This window comes from Onychostoma macrolepis, chromosome 17, assembly GCF_012432095.1.
Source record: "Onychostoma macrolepis isolate SWU-2019 chromosome 17, ASM1243209v1, whole genome shotgun sequence".
Taxonomy (NCBI): Eukaryota; Metazoa; Chordata; class Actinopteri; order Cypriniformes; family Cyprinidae; genus Onychostoma; species Onychostoma macrolepis.
The window spans coordinates 30,428,022-30,453,738 of NC_081171.1; the positions used below are offsets into that span (position 1 = coordinate 30,428,022).

Sequence of the window (25,717 nt, forward strand, 5' to 3'; positions counted from 1 at the left end):
GGCTTGCTCCTTGTGTTCCCTGATTTTGCACAGGGTTTGTGCAAGGAGGCTCACTGGGAGAATCAACAGTCAAAACCAGTGCAGGGCCAGCAGTACTGCCAGCAACTCAAAGCAAAGGATGAGGCTGAGAGTGAGGAAACATTGCCTTGCTCACTGCCAGACTGCAACAAATGTGACTCAGAAACTGAGGAAACCACTCTTTCATTAAAAATTTGGGCAAAACAGAAAACAAAGGCAACAAAAGATTCTCCGCCCAGCCCTCCAACAGGCTAAGGAGTGGTGTTGCCACCACCTCCTGGGAAAGGGCAGTCCCCTCCATCTCTGGGTGGCTTGTGTCAGGACTGTTTCACTGTCCACTTGGAGGGCTATCTGGGTGACATTCCTGCAGGAGCTTTGACGTTGCAGCTGAGGTGTAACATCAAACTGCACCAGAGCAGATGTAGACACCACAGGAGGACGCCCCTGGCATCAAGCAGACTGGGGTGGTTGCAAAGTGGGGTAAGATGTGTTTGATGGTTTTTGAGTCCTGAACAATGTCACCGATAAGGCCAGCTAATAAGATGGGGGCATTAAGAAAGCAAAAATTGTCGGCGTCCCACATCTTAGCAAGGTTGAGCCAAAGATGACACTCCTGGATCACTAAGGTGGCCATCACTGGCCCACACTGTGACCTTAGTCGCTCGTAGAGTGAAGTTGGTCATTGTGCACGGTTCCTGCATCAACCCCAGCTCAGGACTACCCTTGTGCTCCCCAAGAGCTTTGGCCTGATGGCTTGCAGAGTGGCCATCATGTGCAAGGCAGAGGCTGCCAGTCAAACGGCACTGTAAGCCTTACCAGTCAGGGCTGACGTCAACTTACAGGCCTTGGATGGGAAACATGGATAAACCCTCCAGGTGGCTGCACTTTGCGGGCATAAATGCACTGCAATTACATGCTCTGCCTTGGAGATCTTCAGATAACCATCGAGGGTAGTGAGGGAGGAGGAGGCAGCAAAGTGGCTTCCAGCAGTAAAAGTTGACTACCAAGACTTTGTGACCTCCTCATGCACCTCCAGGAAGAATGGCACTGGTACAGAGCATGGTTAAGTTTCAAATCCTGCACCCAGAAACCAATCATCCAGCCGTGAATGCTCCAGGTTGGGCAGAGACTTCCACTTAAAGGGATAGTTCACCTAAAAATGAAAATTAGCCAAAGATTTACTCACCCTCAGGGTATCGTAGGCATGTCTGACATTCATCTTTCAGACGAACACATTCTGAGTTATATTCCACATTGTCCTGTCTGTTCCAATCTGTATAATTGCAGTGAATGGTGCCCCTGTTTCTGAATCTGAAAAAAAAAGTATCCATATATCATAAAACTACTCCACATGGCTCCGGGGTGTTAATAAAGGCCTTCTGAAGCGAAACGATGCGTTAGTTAAAGATTCTTAAAACTTTATAAACTTTAATGTGCAGCTTCCGGTCACTCAAGCAGGCGTGTTCACGACAAGGCAGTCAAACGTATGATGTAGGCGTGACAAAAGGTGAACAAAATTGGCGAATTTGTGATCGTGAGATACATGACATCCAGTCGGCATGAGACTCTGTGCGGCACTGGGTCCCTAATGAATGAATAATTGAAAGTATGGGTTGTCCAGAATAATCAAATATCCAAATTAGGCCACATCTAATCTCTTGATCAGCTGTCAAATTTGACCAATCACTTAAAAATTGGAGTGCAAATAAAAGACCAACACGCATTGTATCTTCACCCACACTGCTGGATTCCGTCGTTGGGCAAATGGGCGGTCCAATGGGTGACAATTTCCTTTGGGAGCTCGATGGCACACCACATCGAGGAGAAGTGGGAATTCCGTGAGGACTGGCCTGGTGGAAGTGCTCCCACTGTAACCCTCAGATCACCCTGAGTGATAACCGACATGGCCCTTTGTGATGCAGAGGGTCCTGTCACGGAATGCTCTTGAGGCAATATTGAAGATCCAATAGCAGCTTTATTGTAGTCCCAGACGATGATCCACAAAACAGAGCAACAGGTAGTGATATCACATTTGAACCGAAGCATTGGAGCTTGTGTCGAGAATAAATGGGCATGCCAGATGAAGCCTCGATTCGAGGCTTGTATTGTTAACATAGAAATCATGTGACCAATGACAAATGAAGTCTCACTTTCTATCCAATCCCGTGAGCGACTCACTTTGCATGTCATGTTCGAACCCCCAAATCTTACTTTCCTAGTAAGTTTTCATTCAGGCTTATTCAATTTTATTTTTAAATACCCAGTCATATAAGTAATTTGAAGAATACAAATTATTTCAGGAAAATTAAATATTTGCTATATGCATTTTCAAATGTGTACATTACTTCATCTACTACATCACATTGATATTCGTACTGGCATTAAATGCCACAGTTTAATGGATAAATGAATTTATCGGAGACCAAAATTCAACAAACAAACAAACACACACACACACACTGTTAGGCAACTGAAGTCCACAAGCAGTGGACAATGATCCGGGAGGAATGCCCTCTGGTGGCTGTCATGGGCACTCCAGCAGATGGCTGTGAGAGATCTGAGCTGGGTAGCAGCAAAGGGGGGTTCCCCCACCACAAAAAGCTCACAAGGTGAATGGGTGAGGGACTACTGTAGAGATGCAACCACTACGTTCTGAAGAAAAAAAAATTGAATAAGTGGATGCACACCGCCATCTTATATACCTGTGTGTGTGGGGGAGTGACTGGGCATGCAAATTCCACTCGTTCATTGGTCTTTTTTGTACCGTACTACTCAGATGTGATTGGGGCTCCCAAGGGAAACCCCATATGTCATTCAACGCATCATCGAACATGACTGACTGAAAGGGAACTAAATGTTTGCTCATTTCATTTGTGAAGGCACAGCAGCATAAAACAAACTCTAAAAAAATATATATGATACCTTTTATTGGCTTTTTTGAATTTCTAATTGATATACATTAGCAACAAGTACTAATTTACTTTCTTTTACTACTTTTCTTCTCTTTTTAGCTCCCTGGTAAGAAAAGCTTTGGACCTGCAGGCTGGACCGTTCAGGCTAAAACTGAGCTGTATCTGTGGCTCGGCCTGAACAGGCAGCGTAAGGACTACTTGAGCGGCCTACCAAATGGTTTTGAGGAGAACAAGGCAGTAAAAGGGCCTGGAATACAGTCCTCACCCCCCATCAGCCTGATGTACACGAGTAAGATACCAAAGAACTTATATAAGAGACCTCAGATTGTCTGTGTAATAGTCGGTGGTAATAACTCTTTTAATGTATGCTAACAGTGAAGCAGATCTTCCAGCTGAGGGTTCACATGTATCAGGCTCGCAGTCTGTTTGCAGCCGACAGCACAGGCCTGTCAGACCCTTTTGCCAGGATATTTTTTTCTACCCACAGCCAGGTCACAGAGGTGAGATAAAAGCTTCATGCCAACTTACTATTGACATTTGACCTTTGTGATTGAATTTAAGCACATGAACAAATCTGAACCAAATTTGAAAGACTTGTTATATTTCTCCTTAGTTCTTTATATAAAATATTTTATAATTAACCTTTATCAAAATAAATATTAAAGACAAAAAATGAATGTATCCATATTATATGTACTGAATAAACCAGAGCATTCTGTGTAATCGAGTCTTGTTCTACTAATGAAAGTTAATTTATTGAATATTTATAGGTGGCATTTCAAACAGGATGCTTATTAATATATTTATATTTAATTATTAATACCCTATATATTGTGTGTTTGATGAGAGTTTGAAGAATAACTGAATCTGAAAATAAAATTATTAACTGTAATTTTTTTATATTAATATATGATTTAATATGATATGATACAATTAATATTAGCAAAAATACCAACAGTTAAACTTGAATGATATGAATTTATATGCATATGCATTTAATTTAAGAATTGATTTAATTCTACATCCTGTTTGCTACATCAAACATAATTTAATATGATTCAATTAATATGATTAAAACTTACATTGAATTTGAGCATATGAATTTATTCTACATACTTAAATTGACTTTTGAATTAAATTTCTACATCATGTTTACATGCCTCTTATAGCATTGAACATACAATAGCAGTTGATGGGCTTGAACTAAAATATTTATTGACCAAAAAAAAGTAGTTTGGTGCTGCTTTTCTGCTTGAGCAGTGAAGCACTGAACTGTCTGAGATGAGATGTAGTACATCGCCACATCAAATCTACTGCATAAAGAGGTTAGAAGGAAAGCGAAATAAGCTGATGATTTCCTCTCAGGTCCTGAATGAGACGTTGTGTCCTACATGGGATCAGCTGCTGGTGTTTGATAATGTGGAGCTCTATGGTGAGGCTGGTGAACTGAGAGATGATCCTCCTATAATCGTCATCGAGATCTATGACCAGGACACTGTCGTAAGTTCTGATACCCTATCCTGTGAAATTATTCATTTCCTTCTGCTTTTTGTGCTTTCACCGTCATGAATGTAGTTCATTTCCAATCTCATTCTACTTCCCAAGGGAAAAGCCGATTTCATGGGTAGGACATTCGCTAAACCTATGACCAAGATGTCAGATGAGCATTATGGGCCGCCACGCTTCCCTCCTCAACTAGAGTACTATCAGATCTACCGGGGAAACTGCACTGCAGGAGAAATGCTGGCGGCCTTTGAACTGCTGCAGGTGCATCAGGACCAAGAGACTGTTCAGGTCTTAGTCTCTGTGTGTGTGTGTGTGTGTGCATATATACTTATGTGTTGTGGAAATCTTTCAGATTGGACCAGGTGGAAAGGCCGAACTGCCCCCAATAGATGGACCTACAGATATCGATCGTGGTCCAATCCTGCCTGTTCCCATTGGCATAAGACCTGTCTTGAGTAAATACCGAATTGAGGTGAGTTGCTCTTAGTAAAACAGCTACAGGACCGACTCAAAATCTATTGCTGACCTACAATCTTAAAAATCATGGCTCTTTGTTGGAAAAAAATGGTTTCATGAAGAACCTTTAACATCCATGGAATCTTTCCAAAAAGGTTCTTTATAGTGGAAAAAGGCTCTTCAGATCATTAAAATGTTCTTCACACTAAGAAAAAAGAACTGTTGAGTAAAAGGTTCTTTGGTGAACCAAAAATTATTCTTATTTGGCAATACCCTTACCCAATGCTTTTTAGTATTATTTACATGTTTCTTGTACATTTTAAAATGCTATTGTAAAGAGGTGCACTGGCATCATAAGAAAGCACACTTTTGACAAAATATAAATAAATAAATAAATAACTAATTTTGTGGTAATTACATGCATCAGGCCCTTTCAACCTTCATTTGAGTCAAATGGATGTTAAATGGAACTTCTAAAAAATAAATTATTTTTTATATTTGATAAGTACATTCCACGATTATTGTAGGTAGAAAATTAACAGCACCCCAAAGTTGTCGCCTTTTGGTGAATTTTGCTGTTTTGAATCCAACATATGTAATTCATCCTATGTAATTTGTGCAGAACCAAGGAGTTTTTTCCATCAAAAATACTAGGTGCATGACACTCCTGTATGCCAAGGTTTGACCCTGTACAGCAAAAAAAAAAAAAAAAAAGGTTGAATCTCATTAAATTAACAAAACATTGGTGCAGATTCTCTTCTGGGGCCTGAGGGACCTGAAGCGGGTGAATCTGGCCCAGGTTGACCGTCCCCGTGTGGACATCGAGTGTGCAGGGAAAGGTGTTCAGTCAGCTCTGATTCAGAACTACAAGAAAAACCCCAACTTCAGCACTCTGGTCAAGTGGTTTGAAGTGGTGAGTTTTTGCACATTTATATCTCAGAAAGCATGAGACATTTTCAAAGTGATGTTGATTGCACTACAAACATTTGAAAACGTTCATGATTTTTCACCAGGACCTGCCAGAAAATGAGCTCCTCCACCCCCCTCTGAACATCCGTGTGGTGGACTGCCGGGCGTTTGGTCGTTACACACTAGTTGGCTCTCATGCCGTCACATCTCTACGCAAGTTCATTTACAGGCCATCAGACAAGAGTGTCAATAACTGGTCTGCCATGGGTGTGTAAAAGCTGTTAAAAATGTGTCTTTAGTTGATAAGCTTAAATGATTGTTTTATTTAAATGCTCTTGGGTGCTCTTAGACATCTATGCCATGGATTCTAAATAATAATACTTGAAAAATATTTGAACCTTTAAATTCTTGCATAATAATTACGTTTTTTTTTGTTGTTTTTTTTTTGAAAGAAGTCTCTTCTGCTCACCAAGGCTTCATTTATTTTATCAAAAACACAGGAAAATAGTAATATAGTGAAATATTTTTTCTATTTTTTATTATTATTATGTACTTAATAATTTTAAGGCAATGGGTTTCCTCAATTTTTTACATTTTTTTCCAATATTTCTGTGGAAACTGTGATACACTCACTGTAAAAAGTGATAAGTTGACTTAACTTAAAAAAAATGAGGAAACCTGTTGCCTTAAAATTATTAAGTAAATAATGATTAAAACAATTAAGTGAATTGTCAAGTTATCTTTTTACAGTGTACCATTCAAATGTTCAAAAATAAAATTTAAAGGTAACACTTTACAATAAGCTGTCATTTGTTAACATTAGTTAATGTATTAACTAATATGAATAAACAATGAACAATACATTTATTACACTATTTATTAATCTTTTTTCATGTTAGTTAATAAAAATAGAGTTGTTCATTGTTAGTTCATGTTAGTTCACAGTGCATTAACTAATGTTAACAAGCACAACTTGTGATTTTAATAATGCATTAGTAAATGCTGAAATTAACATTAACCAAGATTAATAAATGCTGAAGAAGTATTGTTCATTCTTAGTTCATGTGAACTAATGAACCTTATTGTAAAGTGTTACCGATTTAAAAAGGCAATTAATACTGGAATTCAACACAGATGCGTTAAATTGATCAAAAGTGACAGTAAAGACATTTATAATGTTACAAAAAGTTCTGTTTCAAATAAATGTTGTTCTTTTGCACTTTCTATTCAACAAAGAATCCTGAAAAATAAACAAATAAATCAATCATGGTTTTAACAGAAATAGTAAGCAACAGAAACTTTTTCAACATTTATAATTATATTTACTTAATATAATTAATTTCTGAAGATCATGTGCCACTGAAGACTGGAGTAATGATGCTGAAAATACAGCTTTGCATCACAGAAATAAATTACAGTTTAACACATATTCACATAGAAAACAGTTATTTAAAATGGTAATAATATTTCACAATATTACTGTTTTTACTGTATTTTTGATCAAATAAATGCAGCCTTGGTGAGCAGAAGTGACTTCTTTAAAAAACATTAAAAATATTACTATTATTATTATAAACTTTTGACTTTTTGACCATTGCATATTCCTTTAATATTCCTCTCACCTACACTATTTATTTATTTTTTTCCTCTACAGAGGAGGTTGTGATCCACACAGAGCCAGAACAAGCTATGAAGAAGATCGAGACAGTGGTCAAACTCGACTCAGTAAGACATGCTACAAAATACTTGAAATATGTCAAACATTTAGACACAATTGACAGAATTTTTGAACTTGTACCCTTTTACTGAATCTGTTTCAGGCGTCTGATGCTGTGGTGAAGGTCGATATGGTATGTATACAGATGTCAGATCTGTTTCTTTCTTATTATGTTCGGTTCCTGTAACATTCGCAACATTAGCATTCATAAATTCATTGGTTTTATGAATGAAAATGAAATCTGTGTTCTGAACATTGTGACAGCCAGATGATGAGAAAGGTGGGAAAGGGAAAAAGAAGCGGAAGAAGGGTGAAGAGGTGGAAGAGGAGGAGCTGGATGAAAGCATGCTGGACTGGTGGTCCAAATACTTTGCCTCGATTGAAACACTGAAAGAGGTAAGAGCTACAGAAGAGTGAAATTATTTTACATGCTCCAGAAGATGAATGAAAGAGTCAGTTGTTTGAACTGAAAATATTTTTATTATTATACTATTTATGAACAATTTAGATCATTAAAGTGCAAGAAGCAGAAGCTGAAGAAAAGGAAGATTTTGACTCTGGAGAGGGTATGTTTGACTTTTTTAGAATACATTTAAACTTTCTTAAAGATTCGCAAAAAAAAAAAGTTTTATGGTAAATTGAGCGAGAGACTGTATATAGCTGTGATGATTGGATCTATACTTGCATGACTGAACATTTCTGCGTTTCTAATATGAAATGACTTGCAAGGGACTGTGTGCTAATTCATTCAAGACTATAAATAATTTCTATTAAAAATGTATTTTTATAATTCATTGTTTTGTTTTTTGTTTTTTTGATAGATTTTTTTTAGGACTGCCCAAACAAATCTATTTGACAGATATTTACATATAATCCTAAAATTCCAAAATGTTCAGAAGTTTGTATTCCTTCGATTCGTAATATTGAAAATCGATGCTTGTTTGTAGCCTTTTGTTCTCTTCATCTTCTGTTTTTTAACCTGGTTACCAAATATGTTCCTAATGCCTCTTATATGAAAGGGACCAAGAAGAAGAGAGGAAAGGGAAACAAGAACAAAGCCATGCCTGGGGAGGGAGCACCAGAGAAGAAGAAGCAGAAAATCGGAGAGTTGAAGGTACATTAGCTCTTTAAAGGAATAGCTCACCTCAAAATTTGCTGTAAATGTCTTCACCCTCAGACCAAACAATATGTCGATGAGTTTAGCAAATGTGTCTCTGCATCAGTGTCTCAGCAGTGGATGCTCTGCAGTGAATGGGTGCCGTCAGAATGAGAGTCCAAACAGCTGATAAAACATCACAATAATCCACACCACTCCAGTCCATCAGTTAACATCTGGAGAAAAGATACTGTGTGCTTGTAAGAAACAAATCCATCCAGTCCATAATCTTATTAACGCTTCCTCCAGTGAAAAAGTCCATCTTCTGTTCAGTTGTCTCTCACATCAAAATCCAGCCACATATTTGTTTAGAGCTGTTTTGTTTTAGTTTGTAAACAGTGCTTGATCTGTGCAGATTTCTCTCCTGATTCAGACCAGATCACTTTTTCACTGGAGAAAGCAATATTATGGATGATGGACTTTTGTCTTCTCCAGATGTTAACTGATGGACTGGAGTGGTGTGGATTATTGTGATGTTTTTATCAGCTGTTTGGACTCTCATTCTGACGGCACCCATTCACTGCAGAGCATCCATTGCTGAGACACTGATGCAGAGACACATTTCTACAAATCTGTTCCCATGAAGAAACAAAAGAAACAAGAAAAATGTAATTTTTGGGTGAACTATTCTTTTAACAGCAAAAGTCCATTTGAAAAGGGAAGGCCTTTTAACAGTCATTGAAATTGGTTGCCTTGTCCTCCATAGATGTTCAACAGAGAGCTTGAATATGAGTTCGACACCTTTGAAGACTGGCTTCACACTTTCAACCTTTATCGAGGCAAGTGTTCAGACGATGCTGACGTTGAGCAGAATGCAGCAGATGAAGACAGACTTATTGGCAAATTCAAGGTTTGTTGTCACTCATTGCTTATTGCCATCTTCTCTCTTGATTCTGATTTACAGTTTCTCCATGTACTCATGTTTTATTATTAGTTTTAGATTAATAGTAACATCATTGAAGCTATGAAATAACACAAATGGAAATATAGGAATTATGTTTAAAATCATCTTTAAAAAGTCTTTATTTTTAGCCAAGAGACACGTTTCTGGCACATTTCTTCATCTCGTCTTCATAAATGAAAAATGAGCCTTTAATAATGTGAATTTTAGGCTAGTGCAGAGATAATAAAGGCTTTAAAATTTAATAAGATTTAAAAAATGTGTTCATGGCTATGAAGGTAAGATATTGATTATAGAGAATACCATTACGATGTTGTTTAAGTGATTAGCCTAACTGCCTAAACAGTTACGATAGTGTTTATTTGTCAGCATTTACATGTAATGTTATGTGTCTGGGTACTTTCCTGGGATTACCAGACTCTGCATATAAAACAATATGTTCTTTAATAACATTAAACAGTATGTTAATTCCACTATCATTATTTACGGCATTGCAATTATTTAGTTTCTCAGTTTCTGATAAAAACGAGGCAGGAGAGGATTCTGTGAGAGTCTCTCTCTATATATACAGTAGCACATATGAAATGAGCTTCACCGGAAGATTACGAGCTGGTTTATCTTTATCCGGAAGTTCTAAATAGCGCTCCGTGCATATGGTCAATTCTGAGAAAAAAGGCAGAAGAAATTTGAGATATGAATTGCAAGGGGAAAATTGTGAGATAAAAATACGCAATTACCATTTTAATTTTTATTCCATGGCAAAAAAAAAAAAAAGAATTGTGAGGTGTAAACTGGTCATTCTGAGAAGAAAGGTCAAAAATGTGAGAAAGTCAGAATTGTCAAATATATCAATATATCAAATATATAAACATCATTCTATGAAACAGGTATCTTTTCCAGTTGGATAAGAATGTTGAAGTCAATTTTTGTAAGATTTGTACCACTAATGTGGCTCAAAGAGTAGCCCACAAACATAATAAACATTCAGCAGTTTGTTTGCTGTTTGTACTGTAGGGATCCATGTGCATCTACAAAGTCCCAGTATCGGATGACTTTCCCAGAGAAATGGCCTTTGATTCCAACATGGGCATGTTCCAGAACATCCCACACAACGACCCCATTAACGTCCTCGTGCGAGTCTATGTGGTCCGGGTATGTAGTACTAAACAAGTACGCCGAGTCTTTTTCTGATCGGCCATTTGAACAAATGTGTGGCTTTTTTTGTGGCTCAGGCAACAGAACTGCATCCTGCAGACATCAATGGGAAGGCCGACCCATACGTCGCCATCAAACTCGGGAAGACAGAGATCAAGGACAAAGAGAACTACATCTCTAAGCAACTCAACCCTTTGTTTGGAAAGTCAGTACATTAACACATCGATTTTCTTGTTCTCTTTCATCGCTCGATTAATATTAACTTCAAACTTCAAACTCCCAGGTCATTTGACATTGAAGCAACGCTCCCAATGGATTCCACCCTCACCGTGTCCATCTACGACTGGGATTTGGTGGGAACCGATGACCTGATTGGGGAGACAAAGATCGACTTGGAGAACCGTTTCTACAGCAAACACAGGGCAACATGTGGTGTCACCGCCAGCTACGCCATGTGTGTAATACTAACTTCTTTCAAACACATTACAAAGTCTGCGGTGACTTGACATTAGGGTTTGTGTTAGTTTAGTATAACTGATATATAGTTTTTATAAGTATTTTGAATTTGTTTTTATTTCTGTTTTAATTTTAATTCCAATTCTTGTTAATGTTTTAGTAATATATATCATTGTCATTTTTATTAGGTTAACTATATCTTGTATCTATGTATTCTTTTTTTCTCAGATTTAGTTTTAGCTTTTTTATTATTTCAAGTCAATGCCTTGCCAATTAATTAAACTAGCTGAGTTTCTTTTCTTTTCTTTTTTTCAGGTTAATGTTTATTTAAGAATTGAAATGTTTTATGGTTTTAGATTTAGTTATAAAGTATAAAAATGTTTTTTTTTTATTGAAATTCAACAATATTTTTAATTTTTATTTAGTCTTGATGTCCTAAAATAACTAAAACTAAAACTGATATATATTTATTAATTTATATTTATGACATATTATTTTAAAAACCTAATAAAATGGCAAAACACACAACAAAATTTTAAAACTTAATGAAAATGAATATATATATATATATATATATATATATATATATATATATATATATATATATATATATAAATAAAATATAAACAAATTCAAAAGATTTATAAAAAATAAATAAAACAGTATTTCATTGATATCAAAATAACACTGTAATAAATCTTATAAATGTAAGTATTTTTACAAATGGAAAAATGTCATGATCTGGGGTAACTAGTAATTAAAATCACATTTTCAAAAAAGCATCTTTCAAATAAATCTTTTGTAACATGATAAATGTACTTACTGTCACATTTAATCAATTTAGTATGTCCTTGCTAAATAAAAGTACTAATTTATTTTAACGTTCTTTCTTAAATCTTTTGTTCTCCATATTTTTGCATAAATGGTCATAAACTACCATTCGAAGCAGCACAGCTGTTTATAACATTGATAATATGAAATAAAATGTTTCTTGAGCTGCAAATCAGCATATGAGAAAGACTTCTAAAGAATCATGTAACTGTATAAATATAAGTATTTTAAAAATGGAAAAATGCTGGCATGATCTTAGGTAACCAGAAGTAGCAATATTGCTATTACATGCTTCAAAAAGGAATGGCTGGATAAAACTTTTCTTACTGTTTTTCTTTAGTCATGGCTATAATGTGTGGAGGGACCCAATGAAGCCAACGCAAATCCTTGCCAAACTCTGCAAAGATGGAAAAATGGATCAGCCCCAGTACGGCCCAGGGGGAAGAGTGAAAGTGGCGAACAGAGTTTACACGGGACCGACTGAAATTGAGGATGAAAATGGTACGTGCATTTTTAAAAAGCATTTGGAAAGGGAAGAAATACGCATTATTCTGCATACTGCATTCATTGCAGAGTTATGAGATCCCGCTGGAAAGCAGACCATAAAAACAAATGCACATGCTTTTTTCTGACAGGCCTGAAGAAACAGACGGATGAACACCTGGCTCTTGCTGTCCTAAACCGCTGGGAAGATATACCACGCATCGGCTGCAAGCTCGTTCCAGAGCACGTGGAGACGAGGCCTCTCCTGAACCCAGATAAACCTGGGATGGAGCAGGTCAGGAACAATGTCCTAAATGGCACCACTGTCTGCTAATGAAATGGTGTTAATGAGCTGTTAATGAATATGAGTGCTTCTGATGTAGGGAAGGATTGAGTTGTGGGTGGACATGTTCCCGAAGGATATGCCTGCGCCTGGACCCGCTCTTGATATTTCACCAAGGAAGCCAAAGAAGTAGGAAGCACTTGGTGAAATTCTTAAGCAAAATACAGATGAATATTTTATATTCTAACTATGTTTTGGTCATTGACAGGTTTGAGCTCAGGGTGATCGTGTGGAACACGGACGAAGTCGTTCTGGAGGACGATGATATTTTCACAGGGGAAAAATCCAGTGACATATTTGTTAGAGGGTAGGGGATCTTTTACATTCAAATCACTTATATCATTGCCAGAAAGTGAACCAACTCCAGCGTAAGGCTAAAAGAAGCCTGATGTTTTTAATATGACTGAATTTGTATTTAACACGACAAAAATTTAACAGAAACATTGTAAGTTACTAATTATAATGCTTGCATGTCCTCGGTTATTCAAAAAGCAGCTACAAAAAACGACCAAAGAACATTTACATTACCAAAGAGCATCATAACTGACTTCATTCTAGCACAAGTTTATGCACTTTAAAAAGCACTCCCGTTATTATCTGTGAAGCTATCTACACTGTATGATGAATAAATCTCTTATACTTACATTGCACGTACATCTGCACTTTGTTGATTATGGTGACCGATACAATTCACTGATTACTCATTTGAATTATTTATTGACCCTCCCTAACTCTTCTTTTTCATCTTTTAAATGTTCCTTTGTAAAATAGCCTATCACTTACATTGTGTGAATGTCCACAAAACTAAGATTTTCTCAAAGACCAGTCGCTAGTCAGGTGGCTGTAATTACACAGAAAACTGAGAAAACGTTTTTAAAAGACATCTTTTTTGCATGCCAATGCTGCATGTCTTTGATCCAAAATACTGAAAAATCAGTAATACTGTGAAATTATTATTACAATTTAAAATAATTGTTTTCTATGTGAATATATTGTACCAATGCAATTGATTGCTGTGATCAAAGCTGAATTTGCAGCATCATTACTTCAGTGTCACAGAATGGATTATTCTAATATGCTGATTTGCTGCTCAACAATTTTATTACATGTTAGAATGATTTCTGAAGGAACATGTGACACTGAAGACTGGAGTAATAGATGGAGTTATTTTAAAATGTAATAATATTTCACAATATTACTGTTTTACTGTATTTTTTAATACTGTCTCAGAAGAGACTCAAATACATATATCTTTAATGATATATCTTTTCACGTATCTTGACCAACAGATGGCTGAAAGGCCAACAAGAAGACAAGCAGGACACAGACGTCCACTATCACTCTCTGACCGGAGAGGGCAATTTCAACTGGCGCTTCATTTACCCCTTTGACTACCTACAGGCCGAAGAGAAAATCGTCATCTCAAAGAAAGAGTCCATGTTTTCTTGGGACGAGACCGAGTATAAAATTCCTGCCCGACTGAATTTGCAAGTGTGGGATGCGGATCACTTCTCTGCAGACGACTTCTTGGGTGTGCTGTTGTATTTTTATGATGTTAAGTCATTCTATTTTCAGGCTCGATCTTAATGACCTTCATTCATGCCGGCGCATGTGTGTTTGGTTTTTGTTTCAGGTGCAATTGAACTAGACCTGAACCGATTTCCTCGTGGTGCAAAGACAGCGAAGCAGTGCTCCATTGACATGGTGCTTAATGAGCAAGACATGCCCATGGTCAACATCTTCAAACAGAAGAGAATTAAAGGCTGGTGGCCATTTGTGGCTCGAGATGAAAACGATGAGATGGAAATTACAGTAAGTGACCTGCACATCAATAATGTACAATTAGTGCCTTTTGTTGTTACAAATTTGCATGATTTTTCTTCTGTTAAAACAAAATGAATATTATTTGTTGTTGATGTTGTTGCTTTTTTTCATCTGTCAACCTCCAAAAATGTAATAAAGCACCACACAAAGTATGGCAAGAGTGACAGTTGAGAAATGAAAATAAGCCCTAAATTTATTTTATTCATTTAGTTTGACTTGATGTACTAAAATAAATAAAAAATAAAAATGAAAATATATAGACATTTTTAAATAAAAATTAATAAAAAAATGACCAAAACTTTAACTAAAATGAAAATGAAAAGAGAAAATGTAAAAATCAAAATCTTAATAAAAAAATATGACAGCAAGCAAAAAAGGGGCTACGCACAATAGAGGCAAAATAAGAAGTTAAGCAAAGTAATGAGCATTAGACCAACTGCAAAAATGAGTAATTAATGACATTTTAAGATGATTTTACTCAAAATGGGTGAAAAATCGTAAATAAAATCACTAATAAAATTATTTTATGGCACACACAAAGCTTTGCAGAGATACAGCCTCAGATGCAGTTTGGCATCATGCCATCAAATTCGTTGAGGTGGTAAACAAAAAACTTTTTGTCTATCGACACGAAAAAAGTGGTTTCAAAGAAAGTCAAATTAGCAGACAGGAAGTTCGGCCTATTATGGTATAATTGGTAATGTTCTCGTCAAGTCGATCAGTCTCAGGACAATAGGCAAAGTTAATCAAAAGCTATTAGCATTTTTAAATTTCATTATAAATTTTGATCACAAGGTGGCACTGCCCCTAAACTTTTTGAGTACCTTCAAGGCATGGTGCTGATGACACATACAGAGTTTCGTGATGATAAGCCAATGTATTCATAAAATATGGCATTTTTTGCGACAAAATTCAAAAAGTTTGATGCCCAAAATGGCTGACATGGGATAAATTGGGTATAGTTCAACTCCGTATGCTGCACCAGATCAAAAGAGACCAGTCTTGTCATTTTTGGCAAACCACTCAGAAGTTATAATCAAAAATATCAGTTTTTCATATCTCCTGACCACTAGGTGGCACTGTGCGACTAAACAAATAAATCTGCTTACCATGCTGCCAGGTATGCACTACACAATTTTATGCCTGATGTTCACTCACCAAGTTTCAAAAAGGTTGGAAGGGAAGGAGTTCCCATAACGGAGATATACAGTGCCCTCCAAAAGTATTGGAACAGCAAAGACAAAATTGCTCTGTTGGCTGTGGAGTCAAGACATTTACAAATATGATTAAAAGATGAATATGAGACAAAACTACAGAATGTCACATTTTATTATTGGGTGATTCAACACATAGATGTTTTATCAGCTAAGAAGTTCAGCACTTTTAGAGTTTCATCCCTCTATCTGATGTGAGCATAAGTATTGGGACAGTCGCCTCACAGGTCTTTCTAAGTGATCAGCTGTGTCCTGTTGCATTAATTCTTCAGATATTAAAAGCAGGGAATGTGTCGTATCAGTTATATTCATTACTTCTGCATTCTGAATCTTGCATTCGATGATGACACACACAAACCAGGATGAAGATGAGGGAGCTGACTTTGAGAGAAAAGCAAGCAATTTGGATGCTAAAAGAAAAGAGGAAGTCAATTAGAGCTCTAGCAAAAACAAAGGGCATGGAGAAATCAAGAGTTTGGAAACCACCAGCAACCAACAACTACCTGATCGGCTGAGAAAACAACAGTAGTTGATGACAGACAAATCATAAAAGCTGTGAAAATGAACCCTAAAAGACGTGTCTGTAAAATCACCAACAACTTCCAGAAAGCTGGGGTGATGCTCTGACAATTTACTGTCCTCAGGAGACTTTGACACAGAATTACAGATGCTACACAGCAAGATGCAAACCTCTGACCAGCTCCAGAAATAGAAAGGCAAGATTAGATTAGATTAGATTAGATTTAGCAAAAAAGCACAAAGGTGAGCCAGAAGAGTTTTGGAACTGTGTTTATGGACCGATGAGACAAAGATGAACCTTTATCTAAGTGATGGGAAAGCAACAATGTGGAGAAAAAAAGGAACTGCAATGATCCCAAGCATACAGCCTCATCTGTAAAGCATGGTGGAGGTGGTGTCATGGCATGGGCATGCATGGCTGTCTCTGGAACAGCCCTCTCAACTTTACTGATGACTTAATGTATGATGACAGCAGCAGAATGAATTTGGAAGGGTACGAAACCATCTTGCCTACCAATATTCAAGAAAATGCCACCAGATTCATTGGGAAGGACAGTGACCCAAAACACCTGCCAGTTCAGTCAAGGAGTTTATCAGGGCAAAGAAATGGAAAGTCTTAGATTGCCCAAGTCAATCTCCAGATTTAAATCCGATTGAACATGAACTTCAGCAGCTGGAGAGGAGAGTAAAGGCAGAAACTCCCCAAAAAACAAGCAACAACTGGAATTGGCTGCATTAAAGGCTGGGAAAAGCATTTCAAAGGATGAGAGCAAGAGTCTGGTGATGTCTATGGGTCACAGACTCACTGCTGTGATTGTGCTCAAGGGATCTGCAACTAAATAATAGCTTTTAATCTTTTATATCTGCCTTATGTTCAACTGTCCCAATACTTATGCTCACTTCAATGAGTGGGATGAACTCTAAAAGTGCTGTGTTGAAACGGCTAATAATAAAATGTGACATTCTGTAGTTTTGTCTCATATTCATCTTTTCATCATATTTGCAAATGTCTTGACTCCACAGCCAACAGAGCAATTTTGTCTTTACTGTTCCAATACTTTTGGAGGGCACTGTATATGTTTTCTATAGATAGCTGACAAAAGCCCAAAATTAGAGGCAAATTCACGTAAACAATGATCACATAGTATGACGTTTAAAAGGCGCAATGTGAGAGAAGTGCTGATGCATTGCCAAAGCCCAAAAAAATAGGCAGGCTAAATATTTGGACCCTGCTGCAACTCTTCCAATGTGAAATGTGTTTTGACTGGAACTGACATCGGTGACAACCTCCAACCAATGAGAGAGCAAGATGCAGGGCATTTCAATGGCTGACGTAACACGTCATGACCAATCAACCGTTGCCTGGCAAAATGCACATTAAATATGAATACTATTGCAATATATTCAATATATATTGCTACACATTTTTAGTGCTACAGTGTAAATACACAAATAAGTACTATGTGCTGAGTAATATTATTTAACTGCATGAAATTAGAATTAGGTAAAGGATTGGTTTAGAGTTAGTTATCTCTAAATATGTGCAATTTACTCTGATTACTATAGTAAAATATACTTAACGTGTAACTACATCAATTTAAACTGAAGTGTTACCAATATTTCTTGTTCTTCCAAACCAAAATGAAATGATTCACTGAAAATTCTCCCCACCAAGCATTCAAATGTCAAATCTTACACTTCTGCATATTCAAACTCTGTCACATGATACACAACATGCTGAACAGCAGCTAAAACATGACGATCCTATGACCTCCTGCATGTCATATGGACTAGTGTTGCCACGATACCAGTGAAAATCCACGGTTCTCGGTACCAATTTCGGTACCAAAAACATGCTAATTAAAAAACACACTGTTTTTATTAATAAAGTCAAACAAAAATAAAAAGTTTTTCAACAAGTAATAAAAGTATGGAAAACAGTAAACAAGTTTCACCCAAATTTAATTTGTCTTTTAATTAATGAAATTTAAACATTTCGTTTTTTTAGTAGGCATAAATAAAGGGAATTTACTATTAAAATTAAAACATGGAAGAAATAGTGTGAGATTATTTATTAAAAAATTAAATTGTATACATTTTTTAAACAGTATTAGTAGTATCACATACATTCTACTAAATAATAGTAGCCTAATATATTTCTGGCACAATGTCTAAACCGAACTTTTATTTTGACGGGTTGCTGTGAATACCTTTAAATTTCTGTGTATATATATGATATGACGCTGGTTTTTCTCAAATGAAATGGTAAAATGCTTGTGACGTGACTCAGAGCAGTTCTGGAGATGTTGTTTATCTATTTATATCCTCATTTAGATGGCAGATGCTGAAATCACCGCGAGCGTCACACGCGCTTCAGTGTATGTAGTAAACAAAACGTCTCCGGTTACTATCGTAACCTCGGTTCCCTGAGAGCGGGAACAAGACATCACAGAGACATTTCTCCGTTATGGGAACTCTTCCCTTCCAACCTTTCCTGAAGTCCTATTGACTCACGCCAGTCCAAATGATTGGCCAATTGTCGTGAAGCATGCAAATCGCATGCAAACACTGACGAGCTCAAGAGGCAGGATAAAATGCGGTGCACGCGACAATTACATCAGAATCTGATACTGAATGCTGCTTAGCTGGTCGAGCAGCGAACACGGCGACCTCTGTAATGTCTTGTTCCCACTCTCAGGGAACCGAGGTTACGATAGTAACCGGAGATGTTCCTTCTCGAGCTTTCACAAGACATCACAGAGACATTTCTCCGTTATGGGAACGATATTCAATCCCGATGTGAGAGAGGCTACGAGCAGCCTGTTCAAGTTACTCACTCGGTGAAAATAGAATACACACACACCATCCCCAACCAATAGCGACGCTTGTTAGGCAGGCTCGCAGCTGATGAGCGTCTAAAGCCCAGGTATACGAAAAGTAGGCTACGGTATAATAATGTAGGCTGTGCTGAGAATAGGGCAGACGCAACGTCAGTACTATAAGGGGCTGCACAGAGATAACTGTGTTTAAGCAGCATAACACATAACGAGCCAGGTGCCAACGAGGATCTGGATCTCGCCGTCTGCTGCTGGTAAGTGCGCCTCGGCATCACGTGACTCATGGCTTTGGAGCTTTTGAGCCTCCGTAAAGCGCTCAATAATGGACTCCACGGCGTCACCAAAGAGGCCGGAGGGAGTCACAGGAGCGTTCAGCAGCACTTTACGGTCAGCATCCTTGAGGTCAGCCAGGTTTAACCATAGGTGCCTCTGAGGGACGACCATAAAACCCATGGCATTACCCACAGCCTGGGCCGCTCGCTTCGTCGCCATCAGCGTGAAGTCCATCACCGTGCGCAGATCCTTAGTGGCCTCCGCCGTGAGAGCACCGCCCTCCGCCGCCTGCAGGAGCTTCGCCTGAAAAACCTGTAGCACCGCCATAGCGTGAAGCGCGGAAGCCGTCTCGCCATCAGACGCATACGCTTTATTGGCGAGGTGGGCGGTGGTCCTGCACGGCTTCGAGGGGAGGCTGATGTCCGAGCCTAGGGTCTTGGCTGCTGCAGGACACAGGTGCGTAGCGATGGTCTCCTGACAGGGGGAGAGTACACGTACCCGTGGGCCTCCACCCCATCCACGTGGGAGAAGATAGCCTGTGTGGCAGAGTGGACGCGCGCTGACTGGGGCGCAGACCATGTTTTCACCAGCTGCTCATGTATGTCGGGGAAGAAGGGGACCGACGCCCTCGAGTCAACCTTCCGGGTAGACCTGAAATACCAGGAGTCGAGCTTACTCCTGGCAGGCTCCTCTGGAGGACTCCAGGTAAGCTCCAACTCCTGGACAGCCTTCGACAGAACCCTCATGAGCTCCTCCTGGAGGTCTGGGGGCCCCATGCTGTCCGGCTGATCAGACTCCGATCCCACCCAATCCTCTCTCTCCGAGGCCGAGATGGACATCGAGTCATCCCCCACCTCCTGGTCAAAGGACACAAACTCCGCGATGTTGGAAGGAGGGTGGAAAGCAGTCCTCGGGGAAGGAGACTGGGGAACGGGGCGACCGTTGGGGTTGGCGGAGCGGCAAAACACTAGCGGAGTGGTGGGCCTCATCCCAAATAGGCCGCGGAGCACGCAAGCCGGCAGGTCCATGCAATGCCCGCATTCGGACTCGTCCAGCGCCGCCTCATATCTCGCAGATAGTCGCAATAATGAATTCAACAGGTGAAGTAGAAGGTTCTGACGTAATTGTCGCGTGCACCGCATTTTATACTGCCTCTTGAGCTCGTCAGTATTTGCATGTGATTTGCATGCTTCACAACAATTGGCCAGTCATTTGGACTGGCGTGAGCCAATAGGACTTCAGCAAAGGTTGGAAGGGAAGAGTTCCCATAACGGAGAAATGTCTCCGTGATGTCTCGTGAAAGCTCGAGAGGGAACCGCGCGTCGCTGCCATTCATTCATTCACACAGAGACTTCCAGAACATGCGGGACTGCGGTATTCATATTTGAATCGACTTTTGCGGCTTAATATTTACAGATACTAGTCCATATCGCGACTTGATTTAAGTGTAATGACCTACTTTTGATTAATTCATGCAAACTTTGACTAATTTCATGACATTCCGTATTAACCTGTAAATTCTGTTTTTCCGCGATTCTGTCCATGTTTTCTGCATCGCGGAAATCATAGGGCCGTACGTGTCAAGAACTGGGTTGACCAGGTACTCGGTACCACCGGTACTTAAAAAAACCTGGTACTGTGACAATTTCGTTTTTTTAGTACCAACTTGGTACCGAAGTACCGGGTCTTTTGACAACACTAAAATGGACTACTGTAATCATACTTTCATGGTACAGTTTTGGGGCTTGGTAGTAGAAAAGCACCTTTCACTTTCAACAGTGCTTTAAACATTCACCAGAATATCTTCCTTTATGTTGAGTGAAAGAAAATCATACAAATCAAATTACAGAATTTTCATTTTTGCATGATCTGACTCTTTAAATGATAAAATGCTCATCCTGAACTATCAGTGTGCACTTGCAGCATTTTCTGTTCAGCATTGATAGTTTTAACTTAAACTCTTTTATCCCTTAAGGGAAAAGTAGAAGCAGAGCTTCACCTGCTGACAAGTGAGGAGGCCGAGAAGAGTCCTGTTGGTGAAGGACGCAATGAACCAGAGCCCTTGGAGAAACCAAAGTAAGAGCAACCTTTGTCTTTACATCTACCTTCAGAGCTTCAGTCATTTGCCACTAACCATTTTTCACTTTCACTAAAGTATAAAAAAAAATTAATTTATTGAACTAAACATTTTAAATCACTTTTTAAAAATCTAATTAACACTTATTTAGAATACTGAAAACAATCTATCACCCAATTCTTTAATAAATACTTTAAAAGAGTGCTTCATATAAAATAGATGGTAGCTTCATGTTTTCCTGCTTCCAGCTTTGATTGAAGAGTAAAAATATCCTGGTTTAAACACAATCTCTGTTGACATGATGTAACACATCCCAGAAAAGGAATGATACTCCACCTTATGTTAATGTGTATTTAAAAAAAAAAAAAAAAAATTAGAATTACTTCCCTTTAAAATTTCCAGATCCCATATTCCTTCTTTTATCACACGATTTCTGAAACATGCTGTATTAAAGAAAAATTTTCATCCCAAATATCAGCCTGCTTAATAATCATAATTTCACCATTGCCTCATCCACTATCCATAAACCTTGTGAAGGAGCTGCCAATTTAATTTAATTAAAGATGATCATTAGTAACTGGTAAGGAGGCCAGTTCATACCTAAGAGTCTGGGAAACATCTGGTGAAATGGTGTTAGGTTACTTTAAAAGTGTCCTGTGATCAGAAGAATCTCTCACATGTTGAGATTTGAATCATTTTTGTTTTGTGAGTTAGCTGAAGACTTTTATAGGCAGTCAGTATAATCATGAAAAAGTGTAAAGTAGATTAGTGGTGAACCCATAGGTGTTTTTCTAATGGTTTCTCAGTTTTTATTTCCACTGACAAGGTCAATGAATTTTGGGCAACACCTGATATCAAAAGACTAAATGTGCATAATAACAAATGTTAATTATTCAGCTTATTAAAAAAAAAAAAAAAAAAACTTCTCCAACTGTCAAAAATTCAAATTTTGAATCAGGATCATTCAAAGAATTATTGAATCACTTTAAATTGAGTTGAGCATTGAGTGGTTTCAAGAAGAGCTTTCTGTGCTGCCATAAACCATTATATTTGGTTATGCTATTCACACAGACATTATATAATAATATGTGACCCTGGACGACAAAACCAGTCTTAAGTGTAAATTTTTTCGAAATTGAGATTTATACATCATCTGAAGTCTGAATAAATAAGCTTTCCATTGATGTATGGTTTGTTAGGATCAGACAATATTTGGCTGAGATACAACTATTTGAAAATCTGGAATCTGAGGGTGCAAAAAAATCTAAATATTGAGAAAATCTCCTTTAAAGTTGTTCAAATGAATTCTTAGCAATGCATATTACTAATCAAAAACGACATTTTGAAATATTTACAGTAGTAAATTTACAAAATATCTTCATGGAACATGATCTTTACTTAATATCCTAATGATTTTTGGCATAAAAGAAAAATCTATAATTTTGACCTATACAATGTATTTTTGGCTATTGCTATAAACATACCCCAACGACTTAAGACTGGTTTTGTGCTCCAGGGTCACATTTACAGTAACTAGTATGTCTCCTGGTACACACTGAATAAGTTGAAAATAAATCCCCAATTCGTAATAATTTTGACAATTAAAGTTCGTCCACTGCTGTGCCACAGATTTTACCACAAGTTTTTCTTTGTCCCACCAGCCGTCCTGACACAACCTTCCTGTGGTTCATCAGTCCGCTCAAAGCAATCCGCTATCTAATCTGCAACAACTACAAGTGGCTAATCATCAAAATTGTGGTGGCTCTGTTGTTATTAGCGATGCTGGGCTTGTTTCTGTACAGTATGCCAGGTTACATGGTGAAAAAGCTCCTAGGGGCTTGAAAAGCTTTCTTAATGCCTGACACACTCAGCATCACTGCAATATTATTTCACTTGACTGAAGCGGTTGTTTTTGGAATTATGAATTTGTTTGTTGGAGAAGTCATATGCATACTTATTGTTTTTCATCTGTGTTAAAAATCATTACTGCTTTAACTGAATGATCATAAAAATACTATTAAATAGCAAAGCCCAGCTGAGAACACAAAGTCATTGCTGATCATCAAACGCTGACAGGAGATTGTAGCAGTTCTTTTGGAAAATGCTAGCTTCAGCTTTTCACATTTTAAGCATTGAAAACCTTTTATCCAATCGTTGTCGTTAGTTCTTTGTGTTTCAGATAACATACAAAATCTAAAAACATGTAGTGGTCTCATTTGTCTGCATATGCAGTGCTGATGTAAAATGTTTTTTTTTTTTATATATTAATTCATACGCTTCTGGGGTTTTCAGATTGGTGGAAGTTACGTTTTTCTTCACTGAAAGATGTGTGATTGTGTGCTTTGGATGCTACTAATAAATCAATAAAGAAAACTGCATGCATTTTATTTATGAATAGTTCATGAAAATCCTACACTTTCTGCACCTATACTCTAAAAACCAACCAAAACGTGGATTATCGACCTTCAATATTTCAAAATAAACAGGCCCATTTAACATCCATTGCAAGGAAAAACTGGACTCTTATAACTCTAGAGTTGAATCTCTAATGGAGAACAAAGCAGTGTTGACCACTAACTTCATAAGTCACGTGTATGAGCACTGATGCGCTCTATTACACACTTGCCAATATTGCATGTCATCAATGAGACACATTTTAAATGTGTGTGTTCACAATTAATTAAAACCCAATTTTTAAAAGCTTGTTCAATGGTTTTGTCCCACCAGCCGCCCCGACATTACATTCCTGTGGTTCATTAGCCCGCTAAAGGCAATCCGCCATCTCATCTGCAACCAGTACAAGTGGCTGATCATCAAAATTGTGTTGGCGCTGATGCTTCTTGCCATTGTGGCCCTGTTCCTCTACAGTATGCCTGGCTATATGGCCAAGAAACTCCTGGGGGTCTGAGAGCAGAAAACACTAGATTCTACCAGAGCTTAATCTCTTCTGCAATAAGTTTGAAATGCATGAGTTGAACATGATTTGTATGTCTGCATTTGGCGAAATAAAGACATCAGTTGACAGTAAACCTAATATCCAGTCTTGTTTTTTTGTTTTTTTACTGGCACATATTGTGTTCATTGTTTCAAGTTGGTGTGATTTTAGTGTTAAATTTAACCATACCTCACTTTAGCCTTCTTTCACAGCGAGGGCTCTTAAGTTGGAGCAGGGTTTTTCAAAAATGTTTATATTATAAGGTTTTGTAACAAAGCAAACCTGTTTTTGTTTCTGTCAGCAAGTCCATCGAGATCACTGTAAACTCATCCAATACCATGAGGGATTTTTGCCACTTGGGGAAACCATAAGACAAAAGTTTTATTTTGATTTCTTGAATGTATAGTTATTACATTTAAGTGGTAGTTTGGTTTGCATAGATTAAAGCTTAATCTAGCTCAGGACAGTTTTGATTATCATAATGCTACAAAGTGTTTTAATAGAGTGAATGTTGTGAATAAAATAATATCCAAAAATAAAATGTCTTATCGCTTACCTTTATTTTGTTCCGTATCCATCTCTCTTACAACAGGAGCTCAGGTATAATGATGCATCAGTCAGTTACTTCTTCATTCAGTTAATTAAATGCTGAATGAGAATGTCTTTGTAATCTCATTTTGTGTGCCAAATTTATCTGTATTGTGCAATAGTAATATAATTGACATCTTCAGAAGCTGAAGTGATTACCTTGTTTTATTTCGCTAGAATGTGTAACTCAATTTTAACATTGTAAAAGCGGAATAGAACAAAAACTACCGAACTGTGAAATTATTGGCGATTAATCAATTATCAAAATCATTTGTTGCAGCTACATTGTGGCCAGTTCTCACTTATGTGTTAGTCTCATGTAGGTACTTTATCATTTAACGAAATTGTTATTTGCTGAAATTCCATTGCCCACCTGCTGGCGGCCATTTCTATTGATTTCTACAATTTATTTTTCATGCTTTGTTTGCACTTGCCCTAAAGACAGCCATCAAATTTTCTGTGATTAACCTGTTGTGGACTTCTGAGAAGTTTTTAGTTGTAGCACCCCCTATGGGCAGAACTGGAACAAAAAAATTGGCACTCATCCGAATGTCCGTCTCGTTAAAACTGGACCATGTGTTTGACAGATACAGGTCAATTAGTCTAA

At 37.7% G+C, this 25,717-nt stretch overlaps 1 protein-coding gene across 2 annotated transcripts in view; it reads left to right on the top strand.

The window, feature by feature from the left end:
* LOC131523001 (otoferlin) overlaps positions 1 to 23,444 on the top strand; it is a 35,694-nt gene extending 12,250 nt beyond the window's left edge. The window contains exons 18-41 of one of the 2 annotated variants that reach the window (XM_058748954.1): positions 3,030 to 3,219; positions 3,306 to 3,430; positions 4,296 to 4,430; positions 4,536 to 4,697; positions 4,789 to 4,908; positions 5,644 to 5,805; positions 5,906 to 6,068; positions 7,456 to 7,526; positions 7,622 to 7,651; positions 7,783 to 7,914; positions 8,027 to 8,086; positions 8,498 to 8,632; positions 9,381 to 9,524; positions 10,590 to 10,727; positions 10,808 to 10,935; positions 11,014 to 11,184; positions 12,358 to 12,518; positions 12,653 to 12,795; positions 12,884 to 12,972; positions 13,052 to 13,150; positions 14,133 to 14,374; positions 14,477 to 14,655; positions 21,486 to 21,586; positions 23,249 to 23,444. In XM_058748954.1, the coding sequence (XP_058604937.1) occupies positions 3,030 to 3,219; positions 3,306 to 3,430; positions 4,296 to 4,430; positions 4,536 to 4,697; positions 4,789 to 4,908; positions 5,644 to 5,805; positions 5,906 to 6,068; positions 7,456 to 7,526; positions 7,622 to 7,651; positions 7,783 to 7,914; positions 8,027 to 8,086; positions 8,498 to 8,632; positions 9,381 to 9,524; positions 10,590 to 10,727; positions 10,808 to 10,935; positions 11,014 to 11,184; positions 12,358 to 12,518; positions 12,653 to 12,795; positions 12,884 to 12,972; positions 13,052 to 13,150; positions 14,133 to 14,374; positions 14,477 to 14,655; positions 21,486 to 21,586; positions 23,249 to 23,429 (3,261 nt within the window). In that variant the 3' untranslated portion in view covers positions 23,430 to 23,444. The remainder of the gene's footprint in view (positions 1 to 3,029; positions 3,220 to 3,305; positions 3,431 to 4,295; positions 4,431 to 4,535; positions 4,698 to 4,788; positions 4,909 to 5,643; positions 5,806 to 5,905; positions 6,069 to 7,455; positions 7,527 to 7,621; positions 7,652 to 7,782; positions 7,915 to 8,026; positions 8,087 to 8,497; positions 8,633 to 9,380; positions 9,525 to 10,589; positions 10,728 to 10,807; positions 10,936 to 11,013; positions 11,185 to 12,357; positions 12,519 to 12,652; positions 12,796 to 12,883; positions 12,973 to 13,051; positions 13,151 to 14,132; positions 14,375 to 14,476; positions 14,656 to 21,485; positions 21,587 to 23,248) is intronic. The other variant, XM_058748955.1, reaches the window with a different exon arrangement.
* Positions 23,445 to 25,717: the final 2,273 nt, after the last annotated feature.